This window comes from Carassius carassius, chromosome 13 (genome assembly GCF_963082965.1).
Source record: "Carassius carassius chromosome 13, fCarCar2.1, whole genome shotgun sequence".
In the NCBI taxonomy this organism is placed as follows: Eukaryota; Metazoa; Chordata; class Actinopteri; order Cypriniformes; family Cyprinidae; genus Carassius; species Carassius carassius.
In genome coordinates this window covers 7,916,244-7,935,898 of record NC_081767.1, presented here as the reverse complement: position 1 = coordinate 7,935,898, position 19,655 = coordinate 7,916,244, and the positions used below count along the sequence as shown (strand labels likewise).

The 19,655-nt window shown below is 39.0% G+C and overlaps 1 protein-coding gene across 1 annotated transcript in view; it reads right to left on the bottom strand.

Moving 5' to 3' along the window:
* Positions 1-11,225: 11,225 nt before the first annotated feature.
* The window catches only part of LOC132155914 (ras GTPase-activating protein 2-like), a 42,130-nt gene continuing 33,700 nt past the window's right edge, over positions 11,226-19,655 (bottom strand). The window contains exons 20-24 of the mRNA XM_059564686.1: positions 13,821-13,903; positions 13,364-13,572; positions 13,172-13,275; positions 12,784-12,955; positions 11,226-11,464 (exon numbers count right to left, since the gene is read on the bottom strand). Of these exons, the coding sequence (XP_059420669.1) occupies positions 11,434-11,464; positions 12,784-12,955; positions 13,172-13,275; positions 13,364-13,572; positions 13,821-13,903 (599 nt within the window). The 3' untranslated portion in view covers positions 11,226-11,433. The remainder of the gene's footprint in view (positions 11,465-12,783; positions 12,956-13,171; positions 13,276-13,363; positions 13,573-13,820; positions 13,904-19,655) is intronic.

Here is a 19,655-nt window from a genome sequence, read left to right as displayed (position 1 = left end):
GTATCATGGTTTGTGTTTGTGGCTGTTGCTTGGTTTTAATGTTACATTATTTTTATTACTTATTTTGCATTAAATGCATTCTTTCACACTTACATCATTACAAATCCATATGATTTTCTTGCTTGAGAGCAACACGAAAGAAGATGTTTTACGGAATGTCCGGTTTGTTCTTTCGCACACAATTAAATCGCATCCCTCTGGAAGTGGAACAAATGGAAGCGGAGCCTAGACATCTTGACTCATCACAATGAGTTCCTAGCACGTGTTCTTCACCAAGACAATACCACAAAAGCAGAATATTCCCTCGAGTGTTAGAATACAAACGCAGAGGCACACATTCCTTAAGGCACACTCAACTCAATATAGCGATATCCACGGGATTCCAATAGTCTTAAAAAGAGCGCCTGAATTGCGAGTGCTTAAGATGGCAGCAGAAGCTTTCAAAAGTTTCATACCCCTCTCAAACTTCTCTACCAGCTCGATTCTTGAGTCGAGCTTGAGTTGCCTTAGCAGCAGTGGGACCTGAATGGTGAGACGCAGATGCTTGTCACAGATCTCTCGAGAAGAGGGACAAACACAAATGGAGCTTTCTCATTTGAAACACTCACAATGACCAAGACACATGATACATAGATAGTGTGTGTCCTCGGGCATGGAGGCACATTCTTTCTACAATACTTACCTACCTTGGTCTTTCATACACACTACAAACAGACGGCTCCTGAAGACAACAAAAGTTGGTGAGGTATTCAATAGGTGCCCTTTTCATCACAGACCACGTGAACCAATAGGTTTGGCTTTTTTTCATACTTGCTTCAGACACCGGTCATGCTGCCAGAATTCCTCATAGTGTTCACCAAAGGATGCAGCACAAGTTCCCTAAAAGGGGAAACATTTTACCATAAAGTGCATTATTTGTGAAATAATACATTATGACGTTTGCATCACATAACCAGCTCAATATGTGTCTTTTCTGACAAAGACCTACTAAACTTGCATGGTGGTGATCAAAGACATGTGGAAGCTAGCTAAAATGCCATAATTAATTCAGCAATGCATTTTTCTTCCCATCTTTTATAATATAGGTCATATGGGCTACTGTTTGTGTGCCAGGGTGTGTTCTGTTGTCAATGTGATTGAGTGCAAATAAGCAGTTTTGGGGGTAATGCAAGCTGCGTAATCAGATTACTTTTTTCAAGTACCTAGTGTAAGGATAAAAGAAACTCAGATACTTTGATCTCCTGAGAAACAGAAAATACAAACATACATGGGCATCTTCAAGACACCCCACAGATTGGAGGTGCAGGAGATCTCCTTCCCTTCTGTCCATTTGTTTCATTTTAAGTCCCGTCACCCATGCTTCCTTCTACTCAATCTGCTGAAAATTATTACATGAAAATATCAATGCAAGTGAACTAACAGTCATGGCTGGTATCATTTGAAATGTCTCAGTGCAACTGGTACAATGGTCTCAATCTTACAAAAGTGGACAAAAAGTTAATAAATATCCTAAGAGTTGAGAGATATTTTGCTTACTGTAATGCAGGGGTGGGGAACGTTGATCCTGGAGGGCCTGTGTCCCTGCAGAGTTTGTACACACTTAAAACCCTTTCAAGGTTTGATTCACATTTAATAAGAAAGGTTTATTTTTTGCTAAAAGACGCAGATAATAAAAGCAGGCATGCATCAACGAATTGATTTTTGTCATTGATTATGAAACCTATCAATTGTGTAAAAATCCCATACCTAGGTCTAAATCACCTGCACAGGTGCTTTCCCTTTACCTCTCTATATAAACTGCATCCGGACTTTTGCATTTTATGAATTTTATGAACATTTCCAAGCGTTTATCCATCTTGTTGATTTCCTGGTATCTGACATTAGACTGTTTATTGACTGTTTATTGATTGTTCGTCTGCCGTCTGCCCCGACCTCTGCCTGGTAACCGATTATGATTCTGGATATCCTGTTACATACTTGATGTTGTTGTTTGGTTTCAGCCTGTCTGACCTTCCGCTAATAAATACTGCAAATGAATCTGAACATCTCGGACTCTGCATCACAGAAGACTTCGCCAACACATGATCCAGAAGCCATGTATCGTCTCACTTCTGAGGTATTATCTCAAACCTCAATGCTGGCCACCCACCAGCAACAACTGGTTAAATTAACCTTGCTGACCCAGGAGTTAGTGAGATCCATGCAGGGACTTACCACACAGGCAGCTGCCTTAGCCCCTCCTGCTGCATCTCCAGTTCAGCCGGTTCAGAGTATGAGCTCGCCCACTAGCAATCCTCATCTGTCTCTCCCTGACAAATATGACGGTTCATCAGCAAAGTGTGTGTGTGTGTGTGTGTGTGTGTGGATGGGTTAAATGCAGAGCACGAATTCTGAGTATGGGTCTCCATACTTGGCTGAATGTCACTTCATAATCTTTCTTTTCTTCCATGCAAATCCCGGGTGGCAGTGGCAGTGTTAGACGGACGCCCTTTGGGTATCGCCAAGATCAATTGCATCTCTCAAGTCGTCACCTAAGCATGAGCACCCTGCTCACTGAGATCCTTCAATTGTTTGCCATAGAATCTCCATGACACCCCATAATTCTAGGTCTGCCCTGGCTTGAGAAACACAATCCCATGATATCATGGACTGAAAAACAGATTCATTCCCTTGGCCAAACTACCCACAGCTTTGGAAACAGCAGAGGCTTTAATACAACAGGTCTTCCGGCTTTATGGGTTACCTTGCAGGCATTCTGTGGTCAACTCAATATCAATGTCAGTTTAACCTCCGAATATCATCCACAGGCTAACGATAGGTTGAGAGGCTCAATCAGGAACTCACATACTTTCTGCGCACCTACTGTCATCAGATCCAGCAGGACTGGAGCCATTTCCTCATGTGGGCAGAATACGCCCAGAACTCACTACTCAAACCCTCTACTGGCCTCACCCTGTTCCAATGTGTGCTAGGATATCAAACCCCTCTGTTTTCCTGGTCCGGGGAGCCTACAGATCTCCTGTCCGTTAATGCCTGGCTACAGAGAAGTGAGGAGACATGGAACAATGCTCACATACACCTACAACGAGCAGTTCGCAGAGTCAGAGAACAGGCTGATCATCATAGGAGAAGAGGACCTGAGTACGCTCCTGGACAGTGGGTGTGGCTATCATCCAGAGACCTTCGTCTTCAACTTCCCAGCAAGAAACTAAGCCTTAGGTACGTGGGTCCTTTTCAGATTCTCAGACAAAGAACCCCTTTATCATATTGTCTGGCCTTGCCATCCACTTATCACATTTCTCCTACCTTTCATGCTTCCTTGCTCAAACCAGCCACTGGAGAGAGGAGAGAGGGACCAGGGTGAGGTCAAGGAGGAGAGCTCCCTTCCCATCATCATCAACGGTGAGAAGGCCTACCGATTAAGAGAGATTCTTGACTCAAGATGCAGAGGCAGGGAGTTACATTACTTAATTGACTGGGAGGGGTATGGACCCAAGGAGAGATCCTGGGTGAAATCACAGGACATCATGGATCCCGCACTCACCACTGAGTTCCATCATAAAAACCCTGAAAGACCTGTCCCCAGACCCCATGGAAGACATTGGCGTCACGCTGGTCCTCGCTTAAGGAGCCACTCAAAGGGAGGGGGCTCTGTCTTAGAATACACCTCTGTGGCTCTCTGTAATCACCAAAGAACACCGTTGCTTGAGTAATAAATTCCATGAACTACATTTCCCATCAGCCCTGTACCTAGGTCTAATCACCTGCACAGGTGTTTGCCCTTTACCTCTCTATATAAACTGCTTCCAGACTTGCGAAGTCTTGTTCTGCCCAAGCTAACATTTACAAGCTTTATCTATCTTGTTGATTTCCTGGTATCTAACCTTAGACTGTTTATTGGCTCCTGAGTGTTCGTCTGCCGCCTGCCTGGTAACAGTATCTGATTCTGGATATCCTGTTACATACTTGACGCTGTTGTTTGATTTCTGCCTGTCTGACCTACTGCTAATAAATACTGCAATCTCTTACATCACATTACATCTCTTACTCTGCATCACAGACACTGCCATAGTCAATTGACTGTCCAAATACAATGACCTCTGATTTGTCCTCATTTAACAAAAAAAAATTGCCATCCAGTTTTTCGTTTAATATAATTTAGGCAAGCTAATAGAGAATCCAAAGATTTTGTTGGGTGCTTAGTAGTAAATACAGTTGAGTATCATCGGCGAAGCAATGGAATGATACTCCAAGCTTTCTAAAAATGCTACCCAATGGGAGCAAATACAAAGAAAAAAGCGTGGCAGATAAAATAGACCCATGTGGCACAACCCATAAAAGGTGCTTTTTGGTGGAAGTCGAATTTCCTCAATTGACTGAAAAATTTCTGTCACTGACAAAGGATTTAAAACATTTCAGCACCCTGCTCCTGAGAACGAAGACCCTTCCTCAGGGGACCAGTAAGTTGCAACCAGAAACCTTCATGACCTTACACAATGTCTGTTTCAAGAAGGCTCACTGGGGGAAAAGCATACTTGCGTAGGTCCCGGGACAAGCTGTGTGCTTGTGCATCTGTGCCAAACAAGGCCTTGGTCAGGAAATAGTACAACTGGCAGTGGGAGGATGGGCGGGAAGCAAACAGGTCCACCTGAGCTTCCCTGAATCAACTCCAAAACAGCTGGACCACCTGGGGGATGGAGTTGCCATTCTCCAGGGTGAGTGAGCTGCCTTGAGAGCACGTCGACTGCATGGTTGAGCTTCACCGGAATGTGGATGGCACGCAGTGACTTGAGCGGTGTCTGAGGAGGAGATGGCAGGTGAGCTGCAACATACAACGTGATCATAGACCTCCCTGACGGTTGATGTACAACACAGCCGTAGTGTTGTTCGTGCAGACCAACACGTGCTTGCACTGCAGCAGCAGTCGGAACCACCACAGAGCTAGAGCAGCAACTCTGTCAGCAACTCTAGGCAGTTGATGCACCAAACCAGTTGAGGCCCCTTCATCATCCTCAGAGGACAATAGCCAATCTGCATGGGACAATCACCATGAGAGGAGTTAGAGGTCTGTGGGGTCTGGTCTGGCAGATTTGCTCTAACTGTAACTCTCAGATCTCTCAGAGCACTAGCTGGTGATCGTCTGCTTGGAGCAGTGAAACCGGGACGGGTAGTGACAGAAGGGTCTCATCCTTTCCTCAGAAAGGAGAGATGCAATCACAGCGTTGCCATGGTCATGCACTCGCAGTATGGGCATGAACCATCCAAAAACACATCTTCAGCATGCTGTATCCCTAGACATGGAAGACAGCGATCATGTCCATCATCAGAAGGCAGGAAATGACTGCAACCAAGAGGACACCGACTGAATGGCATCTTTAAAAAGACATATGAGTGGATGCACGCTGCAATCTTATATACCTGTATGTACAGGGGTGTGGCTGAGCATGCAAAATCCACTTGTATATTTTCATTTGCCTTTTCTCTTAAACTCAGAGGTGATTTGGGCTCCCAAGTAAGACCACATTTTCTTCACAATATAACTCGTTGTGATTGACATATAGGGAAGATTACAGATTATAGATAGACATATATAATTTTTTCAGCTCTAATCTGCTCTAAAATGGGACTATAAGGCATGAAGATATTATAGACATTACCATCAAAATATTTCTGTAAATTTGTCTTTAAACAATGTGTATGTGTGGACTATATTTGACTTAACTATTATCCAAAGACTAAATAAATAAATATATAAATAAATACATAAAGTTACAGTAATTTAGCCTCAGAAATGTTCAGATGAGAACTCTGCATCTGCAGTGGCTTGACATCTGACAGGAAAGCCCTGTAAAAAATTGTGAAGAGAACATAGTTGCAATGGAAAACATTTTCTCTGAATGAAACCACCTTTGAACACCTCTGAACAATTAAACTGAACTGTTTTGGGGGGAAAAACATGAAAACTTGTGTTGGTTTAATTTTGGCAAACGACTGTGAATTTCTATATTAAGACTCCAGCTTTATACAGCTCCCTAAAGGTCTAAGTATTTTAATCAAATAGGGTCAGAAACTGGAGGTCAGAATAAATTATTAACAATTAGAAACTTGACAAACATTAGAAATAAATACTTTTTTAACAAACTAAATATTGATAGTTTGAGACGAAATATTGGTTTATAGTTATTATTATTATATAGCATATATAATAATTATATAGTTTTGTAATATAAAATTTATATAATTATCCCCTGTAATGCTGTGGAATGGCTGTAAAGAATGTTACATGATGTAATAAGGTTTTTTTTTTTTATTATAGCAGATGCCAAAATGACGTTATGTGAATTTGTGGGAGACAGTCGAGAAGGTCAAGATCTCTGCAGTGGGACAGACCAAAATCAACATATGGTTTTACAATCAATGAGACTTTATAATTATTCTATGCAATGTTTAAAGTTTACTGATATCACTCAAATTATTCTTGAAATCAAATGTTTGAGATGAAAACGTTACTCTTCCGTATGTTTTCATTTGCCCTGGAGCAGATCCCAGTCTCTGATAACACACTATCACAGTTCATGTAAGGAGAAGCGGCCATTAAGTACAGAATTCCCATAGATTGAAAGCCGTGGGAAAAGGTTGAGTCATCTACAGAAGTCTGGTATTTGGAAGTTTGGGCACATCTCCAATTCAGTGCATGCACTGAAATCCGCATGCAACCTCCACGTGCATAGTAAAGACAATTACCACAGCAATTCTGTGAGAAGCTTTTGTGATAACGATCTTGGTCTTTGCAATGTACTTTCTTTTAAACCTAAATCAACTGATTTTACACATTTTATTCATTCTAAGATTAGTTGGTCAGGTGTGATATTATTTACTTTTCTTTATATATATTTCTTTTTAAATTATGACTGACGTGTCCAAATATTTTGGGGTTTCATTTGTCGCATATTTCTAAATTAACAACAGTAATTCAAAAGTTATTACAGTATAAACGAGCTATTACAATAATAGTGTGCCACAACAGCTCAATGTGCTATTCATCTGAACTGTGAAAATCATTGTATTTAAATCTACATTTTGGTACAGAACTACTGATATCACACACACACACACACAAAACAGATTCACACAAACAATATATTTATTGTAAATTAAACACCACAGAACTAATAACAGAGGAATTATGTGAGCTTGTACTGTGAAAATAATGGTATAAAAACATTTAAATAACAAAATGAAGCAAACATGTCCAGTACAATTAGTAATACATTGGAAGATGAATGGGAATCGGCAGAAAAAAAGTCATCAAATTTGTGCAAATATTTATAGCAGTTTTACAGACCTACATTGAGGTTCTAAAAATATAATAATTTAAGAAATGCATTACTTAAACTACAAGGTTTTCTAAAGGTGGCTTGCAGACCCAGTTATGGCAATGGGATGGAATTCAAACACAAACATCATAACAGGAGCACATAATGGTTTTTGAAACGTTCTTATGATATGGTGATTGTCTGCATTGTTCCTTAGACTCAAAGATAAGTGCTAAATTGGGAATGTTGAAGAATATTTAGTTCTGGTGGGGATAGGTGCTTTCTAAAAGGCCACTGGATGCTGGTTGTAACGGTTTCTGTATGTTGACACTAGATGAGAATATGCCCCAGTTCAATGATGGGTGGGTTGGGGGTATTAAACGATTACACAGAAACCACTTAATTTGATCCGACAAGTCCAATGAATGGAGGAGGTCTGCGGTATCACCACAATGCTAAGCAAGGCCACAAGGCTCTTTGTTCTACCACAGTTATGAAAGGAGGATGATCAGTACCACATTTCTACTGAAGCTCACTGGAGCCGCAGAGTACCAGATGAACATCAATGTACCATTCAATCAATGCATCAACATATCATGCCAACACTCAGTTCACAGTGTGCTACAAACATCTACACATCACACATGAGAAAAGATAAATACACATTAATTACACACATCTGACAGACCTAATTCAAATATATATGAAAGTGACGTGACATTCAGCCAAGTATGGTGACCCATACTCAGAATTTGTGCTCTGCATTTAACCCATCCGAAGTGCACACACACAGAGCAGTGAACACACACACACTGTGAACACACACCCGGAGCAGTGGGCAGCCATTTATGCTGCGGCGCCCGGGGAGCAGTTGGGGTTCGATGCCTTGCTCAAGGACACCTAAGTCGTGGTATTGAGGGTGGAGAGAGAACTGTACATGCACTCCCCCCACCTACAATTCCTGCCGGCCCGAGACTCGAACTCACAACCTTTTGATTGCGAGTCCGACTCTCTAACCATTAGGCCATGACTTCCCCGACTCCCCAGAATATATATATATATATATATATTCTGACACCATAACTGGAAGGTGAATGTTGCATAATTGTTTGTGCTGAAATGGCAAATTGTATTTCAGGCCTCTTCATCAATGCTGAATACAATCTTTCAGCTTTCAAAATTTCCTGATTACAAAAATATATATCTGGTTGAGAGGCACATCACTTAAAATTCACAAATGTAGACTGACGTCCTGTAGTCTTACTTGTGTTTGTTTCGAAATGGAATGTTCTGACATCGAAAAACCTCACAATGGAGTTTGAGGTATGACAGAAATCGATTTGCTTTCTCTGTTATGCCAAATTCAAAGAAAGCAACACTTGCTGGTTCCTGCATTCCCCATTTATTTTTCACATATTCTTCTCTCATAGTGCTAAGTTGTCTTTTTAAAAGAATGTAAAATGGTCATGCTAAGTACACTTTAATTTGATGTCAGATATCAACGGGTTAGATTTTTTAAGTTTATCTAGATCAGTGGTTCTCAAGTGGTTTTGCTTTATGACCCAGAGTTTATACTGGACAACAGCTGGTGACCCAACATGGTACCAAAATTGTGTATTGTACAAAACTGCATTGGCTTCATGCTCTCAGCAGCCAATAATTCTCAGAAACACTGTGGTTTCGACAAACCATGTCCTCACTGCAACACATATTCAATGTTTCTAGGAGTTTTTTTCTCAACCCATCTACGCTGGCATCTGCCTGATTTGGTGAGCTTCTGTCAAATGATAGACGTTACCACCAAAAGATATGGAAAGCATTTTCTCCTCGCATTTAAGGAGTAATATATCCATATCCAGACCAGACAAAGCCATTTCTGGACAAGATAACTATTTGAGAGATCTGTAATGTAACAGAAAACTATAGGAGCAGTGCTCCGTGAAAATCATTCACGCAGGTTTGCGTACTTATAGAAAACAATGTCTGAAAAAGTTCATCAGTTTTATACACTGCTGCTGTGATGATGTATTTTCGTAATCCAAAACCCAGAAATGAGTTAGCATTTTAGCACCTTTCATTGAATTTAATACATTAATAAAAATGTATTTAATACATTAATCATTTTTTTACTTGTCTTGAGAAAGGCAGTTAGTAACAGTTGAGTTTGAATGGGAACATTGAAGTCATGTGACTGATTTTGGTGTAGTGCAATTATAGCCTACATTAAGCCTTTTACTTCAGGAAACTGTATGTAGGGTCCAAAATTGAGAAGAACATGATGAACAAAATGTGCAAGCATCATATATTTTCTGCAATAATCCAAAAGCCAAGAGAATAATCCTATATGGATTTTGTTCAGGGAACCAGGCCTCACTGTAGTACTCTATTGGTACTAAGGCAATCAAAGGCTTGTGATTTTGCGCTACCACATAAACATCTTTTTCTTGCAGAAATTGGTCTCAGAAGGGAATTTGTGGACAAAATCGTTCAGTGTGCACTGGGCACACAATGACACATAGACAGAATGAACAGATCTGTAGCACACTCAAAAGAGATGATATTGTGAATAGTTCCAAGTTAAAAAAAAAAATATATATATATATATATTTTTTGAATGTTCTTCATAATTACAGAAAAATAGAAGTGAACTTTTAAAATATTCAATCCTATGTATTTGTTATATCATTACAAAGGGTGATATTTTTTATGTTTAGAATTAAGCCTCTTTTCTACCTGAACTTATTCATTGTTATATGGTTAGTGCATCTTATTGTGGAACATTTTTAACCTTCCAGATAAGAACCGCTGATCTAGACTAAAATATATGCAAAACACAAGCATACCAAGTAGAACATAACAGTCTCCAATATTATAGCAAAGACACAGAAAACCCCTTCAGTAGTTGAGAATAGGGTCATTAAAAAAAAAAAAAAAAAAACGTAAGCGTGTAGACCTGTAAAAAAACAGTTGGTGATTATCAGGAAATGACATGACAATTTCAACACAACACAACTGCGACACAACAAACATGATGCAGATGGTTGTTACTTGTCAAGCTAAATTCATACCAAACAATCTGTTTATAGCTCCATTACTATAAAATATCCAACCACTTGTTACTGTTTGTATGGGATAAAACTACAAAGATTGACTAAGTGAAATCTTCTTCGTGTTTAGCAAAATGTTTAATGCTCCCAAAATGTACATCCATGAAATATTGATAGCCATTATCCTTTTTTAAAAGTTCTGTATTAAAAAAACTATATGTATACCATTTTCAAGTCAAGAAAACCTACAAAACAACATCTTTGGCGTAAGAAAAATAGCTAGTAAAAATCTACAGGATATGAACATTATCTACAGAACATTACACAGGAGTTGATCATGTAACTGATCAATATCAGGAAAAAAAGGTTGATACGATGTATCTAAAACAATCTCATCTGGAATATTCCAAATATCTAAAGTGCTTCTGCATTAGTCCCTAATTCATACACAAGTGTTGCACTGTAAGTACCTCCACAGAATTTATGAGGCAGATTAATTCTATCCACTACAGAAAGAAAACCATGCACACATTCAAAGGGATGGCTGAGAGGGATGATACTACAAATATAAAGAACGATGGAAGATTCCCTTTGACATGGTTATTTTACTTATTAAAACATCAGACGTCCAGTAGCCTGAAAAACTGATGCTTTGTAAAGAAAAAAGTGAAGGTTGAGTTCTTTCAAAGACTATTTTAGCAGCTATAATTTCTCAGACAAACTCTTGGTGTCTGGACTTTCACAGCCTGTTTAGGAATGGATAAGAGGTGACTGGAATCTTTTCTTACTGTGCGGACTGGCGATTGAGGTTACTAAATGATCTTAAAATCTGATATAAAACAGAGACCGAACATTGCTAACACAATGATAGCAACTCACGAACACACCACTCGACTCTTGACTGGCCAAATTCTTCCAAGTACATGGCTACTCCAGACAGGCCATTGCTGGAGAGGTAAACCTCAGTCACATGGTGAATCAGAGTGCTGTTATTCTCCTCTATGTCGACAAACACAGCGCCCTCTGCTTGTGTGGATGTGTAAGTACCACCTGGTCTTGCAGTCACAATGTTACGCTGTCTTTCCAACGATAGGATTTTCACTAAAAATAAGAAATACAAAGATTTTCTGAATATTTTACTCCACATGCTCACACAAGACAACATTTTGTTGAAAAATGTTTGCTGAAAATGTACTTTTTATTTATTTTCCATCCAAGATGTAGATGAGTTTGTCTCTTACATTTTAGTGCCACCAAAAACAAAAAAACTTGTATATTGTGTGAAAGCTGAATAATGTGAAATTTCCACCTATTCTGAAAAAAAACAAAAAAACATCTGTAACTCAAACCTCATGTCAAAATAGTAATATAATATTGAAATAGACTCCAACTTGGTTAACTGACTGATTTAAGAGAATAATAATAATAAAAAAATGTTGGCTAAATGGTATATGTGTACCATTGTTTCTTTTGTGTGTATTTTAAATTCATCCCAGCTCCTTTTCATCTGTTCTAGAAGAAAGCCATTGAGGCCCAGTGGCCAACCACCTTATATGGCCAAATACAAGAGAATAATCTTAATAATTTACTTTTATTTTACAACCTTTTCTTTTTCTTCTTGATATCCAGAGCTGTTCTTGCCAACGCTGCAGTGTTGGGCAGCATTGCTGTCATCACTATCTCTTTGATTACTTCGCTTGACTGGTGAATGTCCCTGAAGCAAGCTAAATATAATTAAACAATCTTTCAAATTTAGGAAAAAATCTTTGACCAGATAAATGTCAAGTATTTTTAATATTACAACAACAAAATTTGAGTCCATAACGACGCTTCCTCCAGTGAAAAAGTCCATCCTCTGTTATTCTCTCACATCCAAAAATTCTTGGACTGTTTTTGCTTGTAAATGGTACTTGATCTGTGCATATTACTCTCCTGATTCAGACAAGAAGACTTTTTCACGGGAGAAAGCAAAACTATGGATAGAGGATGGTTTAAAGTTAAAAATGTCTTGATGATGGAACCGTTTGTTACAAACATGCAGCTTTTCTCTTCACAAGACATTAATTGATGGACTGGAGTCATGTGGATTACTTGTGATGTTTTTATCAGCCTCATTCTGACGGCACCCATTCACTGCAGAGCATCTACTGGTGAGCAAGTGGTGTAATACTAATTTTCTCCAAATCTGTTTCAATGAAGAAACAAACTCATCAACTCAAACTAATCTTGAATGGCCTGAAGACGAGTACATTTTCAGCAAATGTTGGTTTTGGGTGAACTATTCCTTTAATAAGTGGATTAAAAGTAATAATAAAATTAATTCATTTTAAAGATCTATATTACAATTTACATTTTGCACTTTGTATAAAAATGGGATTTCTTAATTCTCTGCCAATTCTAACAGATTTTGGGTGTCTTACATAGTGCCTGGTTCATCAGTTAGCGCTCCCTTTGAGTCGTGATGAGCCTGAAGAACGTCCAGTACTTCTCCGAGCTCTTTAATAGTACGGAAGGTCTCTTTAGGGTCCTGTATAGTAAAGGCTGAACACTCCTCCTGCTGCCCAAGATATACCGACATACCAGCACAGGCATCTGTAGACAAATCATTATTTTTTTTTTTTTATAATTATACACTTAGACAAGAGTCATTGAATGAAATCATGGGAAATCATGGGACATTAAAAGCATGAATTGGTTGAGAGAATAAACAGAGCGTGCAGAAATCTAAGATTTATGATGAAAACATACACGTGTATTATTAAGAAAGTACACCAGTTTTGACTTCATACTGTCTAAGGCTATACACACCCTCCATCTTCTGTAGTCTGGAGCGGTTGGAGGAGAAGAAGGAGAAGATTCGTTCTGTTTCTCTGTCACAGTCGATGTCCAGTTGAATATTAGCCAACAGTGTCCTACAAGAAAAAGTCAGACATCAAAAACAAGAACGTGTACACATTTGATAAAGCCATAAAATGTAAATGTATTAATAAGATGTCTTACGTAGTGCAGGGTTTGCAGCCAGGGGTGCTCTCAATGGTTTCCTTACAGCATAACCAGAATCCACTCACGTAAGCGGATGGGTGAAACGTGCTGAGCCGTCCCGGGTTACAGCGGCTGAACTGACTCAGTACCTCGATCCAGCTGTTGGTCTCCACGCAGTTCCCCGCCTGCACGTACAGAGGCTTCTCTGAATGGATTACCTGAAACATCTGCAAAACAAGTAGTGGTAAAGGAGCATGTTACATATACGCTACAAGTCATACATATTGAATAATTAAATGTTTTATAGTTTTCAAAAAAAGATTTAGTTTGGAGAAACTTTCATCCAAAGCAACATTCAAAATTTTACATTTCATTTGTATTTTTGTCCCCTGGGAATCAAACTAATGACCTCTGCATTGCTAGCACCATGTTATACAGGAACACAAAAACTCACAAATACGACTGAGCTACTCACGTTTTTGCGGTTAAAGGCACTTTCTTCCAGTTTCTCGACACTGAGGATGTTTTTCACAGGAATGACACACAGTGCTTCTTTCCCTGTACACAAATACACAGATACATTTATCTATGGCATTTAAATAGAGAAATAAATAAATAAAATCACACTTTTCCATATGTAACACTTGTGTAAGCACACTGATGAATGATATGCATAATTAAATAAATCTGCAATAAATGTAAATACAGAGCGCAGACCGATGGGACTGTTTGGGAATGTTTTTGCATTCACACATCAACAAAACATCTGGGGACTGTGGTTCAGACGGACACTAAATCTCACACAATATTCTGTAATGACCCGTGACTCAGTGTAGTCGGGCCAGGCCCGTGGAGCTGATAGCACACCACCTTGCTGCGCCAGTACAAACACACAGCTGTCTCTCAAGCACATTCTACACATTTGATAAATTCCTATTTTCATCTCCTCCGCTGATGTTCAACATTTTGACCACAGAACAGCCAAAGTACACAGATGCTTGAGAACTAGAGCCCCACACACCACCTCAGCCCATCCGGTTCTCTTTTTCTTCTTCCCCAATATATCTCCATATATTCCTAAACAGTATGTTGTTTTTTCCAGTTAGAACACTTAAATTAGTCTTAAAATAAGTTAAATGGAGATATTTCTGGTCGGAGACAACTCAAGTTTCAGCCATGCTAAAAATACACATGAAGCAAATTATTATTAATTATATTTACCAGCTTCTGTTTATATCACTGAACAACACCCATAGAGACCAACTATTAACCTTAGTTTATGTATAAAGCGCACTGACTCTAAAACGACTTAATTGAGCTGGATAATGACACTATTACTTGTAACATCGACACTGTTATTGTAACGAAATTGAACGGACATTGACTGACCTCAATACTGCCTCCTGTAGAGCTGCTTAATGTACTGAAATGTACTTGTTTAATAACTGAAGAGCATTGCAACATTGACAGTTATTGAACTGAACTGAAACAACATTAAATGGAGCTAAATACAGACAATATTATCTTCTGTAGAGCTGCTTTACGGCTGAAATTTTTTCAAATAATTATACAATATTAACACTGTTACTTTCCTGTTAATCAGTGTGAAGCTGCTTTAAATTTACAGTATAAAGCACTATATACAGGGCTCGTATACATTTTTACCAATACATTTCCATGACTTTTGAGAAAATATTCATGACCTAATGTACCATTATGTAAAATATTAATAAAAATCTGTTATGTTATCTAAAATTAATGACTATTAATGATTATTTGCTTTCTATTTGTTTTAATAATAAGTACAAGCTGTGACCATGCCAGACATTACTCCACGCAGAGAACATATCAAATTACTGAATATTATTAGTTATTTAACCAATATTAATCAACTAAACTCAGGACCTGAATTTCATTTAGGAAACAGTTTAGATCTAACAGTAGTATTCAGCAGCAAGCAGCAAGGGTTGTCTTCAATGAGCCAAAAAAAAAGCTCACGTTACTCCTCTCCTCATCAGGTTACACTGGCTACCAGTAGCCGCTTGCATCAAATGCAAGGTACTGATGCTAGCCTACAAGACGACCACTGGCACGGCACCAACATACCTAAACTCACTGGTTAAATCTTATGTGCCATCCAGAAGTTTGCGCTCTGCAAGTGAACGACGCCTTGTGGTGCCATCCCAAAGAAGTTCAAAATCACTCTCACGGACCTTTTCCTGGACTGTGCCGAGCTGGTGGAATGACCTCCCGATCTCAATTCGTACAGCTGAATCTTTACTCATTTTCAAGAAACATCTAAAGACTCATCTTTTTCGACAGCACTTAACCAACTAATACTAGCACTTTTCCTTTTCTTGTCTTTTCATTTATAAAAAAAAAAAAAAAAAAAAAAAACCTGGCTATGCTTTCTATACTAGAGTCTAGACTAACTGAGACTTGTCATGGCACTAGTATACTGTTGTTGTTCTCTTGTTGACCTGACTGCTTCTATTGTTCTCATTTGTAAGTCGCTTTGGATAAAAGCGTCTACTAAATGATTAAATGTAAATGTATTCAGCTACAAAAATATACAGAAATGGAATAAACTGTAAATTAAAAACAGATTAATCCTAAAAATTTAAGTTACAAAGGTTATTTAGTTAAGAGCAGTGCAAAAGATGTGCAAATGATACAGTTTTGTGACGATGCAAAAGTGACCCAATTAGGCAAGCGACAATTCTATCAATTGTCCCGAAAATCTCATAATGCAGATGAGATGAGCTGATGTAAAGCTGTTTTGAGAGAATGAGAGAGAGAAGACGAGGTACTGCGGAATCACTCATGCTTGTTTTCAGATGACGGATCGGGAAATAAAGTTCAGATTATTCCTGCATCAAAATGGCAAATAACGCAGTGGCTCCTAACTGGTTTTTACTGTATGAAGTCAGTTCTCCTCAAGTTGACAGCTAGTGTCCTAGCAAAGTAGGCAAAGATGTGGAGAATCACATCCACTGCGGTTTATTACAATACTTTTTATCTTCATTTTGTCTCCAAAGTGTTCTTGTACTACATTTCCAATGTTGATATTTTGTTTTCTAATGCATTTTGTTTTCCAAATACTTTCGGGGGCAAATATGATGCAGTCACTAAATAAAAATACAGGTACTGTACAGAAACTGTTACAGTCCACAAAACTCTAAGTAAAACAAATATTACTCAGAAAATCCCTTTATGGGAAAAATTATGAGAATAGATGGTTGTTACCAAAAATGAGCTACGAAAAGTCATATATTTTAACCAGAAACAAAACTAATGTTCAAACATTATAATTATTGCCATGTACATGTATGAACACACACAAACATACACACAAAAAATGCTGAAGACTGGAGTAATTGCTGATGAAAATGTAGCCTATCCATGACAGGAATAAATTATGTTTGAAAATATATTCATATACATCAGTTTGATGAAACTAACACTGTAAAAAATTTCTTGTTCCTTTCATGTCATGTCATGATTCATAAGTGTGACAGTATTAAAGGAGGTATTTGTAACAGTGTCCTAATTCAAACCTCAATAAAAAAAACGGAAACAGATGGGAAGTTTGATTCATGTCTGGAAATCATGAAACATTTAAAGGGGACATATGTTGCGATTTCAAGTTTTCCTTTCTCTTTGGAGTGTCACAAGCTCTTGATGCATAAAGAAGATCTTTAAAGTTGCAAAGACTAAAGTCTCAAATCCAAAGAAATATTCATTATCAAAGTTAAGACTTTGCCACGCTCCCCTAAAACGGCTCACGCCCCCACATGTCTATGTCACCATGTGGAAATATTTGCGTAATGCTGCCTAAATGTTTACGCTAAGAAAGAAGACATGGTTTCAGTAACAGCAGTTAGTGTTGAAGCAGCCATGTCAGGGAGATGCTGTGTATCTAGGCGAAAGCAAAGGAACTTTATTTGGCCTTTGGAAGTAAATGCATTTAGGAATCATTAAGATTACTTACAACAGAACAGCAACACATTTTGTGGACGTCTGTTTCGTAAACCTAGGAGAGGAGGTCATTCTGACTTTGCTATGACAATCTGGTGTTTCTGGATCAGCTACTTTAAGTGTGTTTTGTTATTAGGTAAAGTATTTGTATTTGTGTAGCGTGTGTCTGTGTGTGCGTGTGCGTGAGAGAGAGAGAGAGAGAGAGAGAGAGAGAGAGAGAGAGAGAGAGAGAGGGTCACAGTGTAGTCAGCTGTCTTAACCGTCCGTGGCTTGTGTTCTGCAAACACATACAAGCTTCATCACTTTGTCTGTTACGCCACTGGGCTTGAACTGATGGTAAAACTGAGGACATTATTAACTGTCTGTACATTCATTTATTTTGAAAGATGAAGCTCGTGATTATGGAAAGGGGCGTTACATTTACAAGTGCTTGAGGTGATCGTCCAATTACAATGCACTGGGTCAGTTGGCCAATCAGAGCAGAAGGAGGGACTTTGTTAAAACGACGCGTTTGAGAGAGGCAGGGCATAGAGGACCTACAATAATGTACAGTATTTGAAAAATGATTTGTTTTTTGAACATTAAAGCATGTCAACATATTCTGTTACACCAAATACACAAAATAATGATCTTTAATAAAGCATCATATGACCCCTTTAATAAGAATGATTCAGGGATTCATCATCACTCCACTCAAAAATGTGGAAATGTATAAAACTGAAAAACGGAAAGGTATGTATATTGTATTACTGTAAACTTACTGTACAAACACTTATGATTAGGACTAGTGTTGTCACAGTACCAAAATTTCAGTATTCGGTACCGATACCAATGAAAATCCACGGTTCTCGGTACCAATTTCGGTACCAAAGCAAAACACAAAAATATTCTAATAAAAATTTTAAAAAAACTTTTTATCACTAAAAATAAAACCAATACCATTCTTTATACTTATTTACAATTATGTTTAAAGTTTTTCTACAAGCAATATAATTATGAAAAACAGTAAAGTGAAAGTGAAAGTGGTGTCACATTCAGCCAAGTATGGTGACCCATACTCAGAATTTGTGCTCTGCATTTAACCCATCCGAAGTGCACACAAACAGAGCAGTGAACACACACACACACACACACACTGTGAACACACATCCGGAGCAGTGGGTAGCCATTTATGCTGCGGCGCCCAGGGAGCAGTTGGGGTTCGGTGCCTTGCTCAAGGGCACCTAAGTCGTGGTATTGAGGGTGGAAACAATGTTGTTGTTGGGTAAACAAGTTTCACCCAAATTTAATTTGTCTTTTAATTAATGCAATGTAAACATTTAAATTTTAAACATGGAAAAAAATGTTGTGATTTATTTCTTTAAAAAATAAAGTTTAATTCATTTTTTCCACAGTAGTAGCAGTATCACATACATTCTACTAAATAAGGGTGTACTCACACTAGGCACGGTTGCCATGAACCGGGCCCGAGTACGATTGTCCCCCCTCCCCACTCCCCCTCTGGCCTGCACTCACATAGGAGGGTTTCAGCATTCGTGCCGGAGCACGCTTACGTCATTATGGTGCGCGGCGGTTTCGGGATAAACAGGAAGAGCGGCGCTCTCTGAACACAATGGAGTCCATCGCTCTGTTTTCTTTGTGGATAATTTTGTGTCGTTTGGTCCACGGTGGTCCACAGCCCTCTCACAGCCTGTTGTTAAACAGATGTGTCGCCTTAGTGGCGCGAAAATTTTCACGTAATCGTGCTGCTCGTATGAGGAGGTTTGTAAGGTACCAGCTGAGCTTTTGGAGCGTCGCAAAACCGTGACGCCACGCGTCCTGTTCCGTGCTCCAGCACGGTTAGCGCTCACACTGCATGCGAACCGCGCCCGAGTCCAACTGAACCGTGCTCTGGCCCACCTCTTCCAAGCGGGTCAGGGCCGGCCAATCGAGCCGCGCCCGGGCACGGTACGGAGCACTCACACTAGTCAAATGAACCGCGCTTTGGTGGTCAAACGCACTCGGGCACGGTTCAAACTGGCTAGTGTGAGTACACCCTAATAGTAATATCTAGCACAATGCCTTTGTGTAAAAATGAACTTTTATTTTGACGGGCTACTTTTATTTTGACACTGGTTTTACTCAGATGAAACGGTAAAATGCTTGTGAAGTGACTCAGAACAGTTCTAGTGATGTTGTTTATGTCTTTATATCATTGAGACGGCAGATGCCGAAATTACTGCAAGCGTCACGCGCTTCAGTCTATGTAGTGAACAAACCATTCATTCATTCACACAAAGATGCGCAGAACATGCAGGATTCATATTTCAACCAACTTTTGCGGCTTAACATT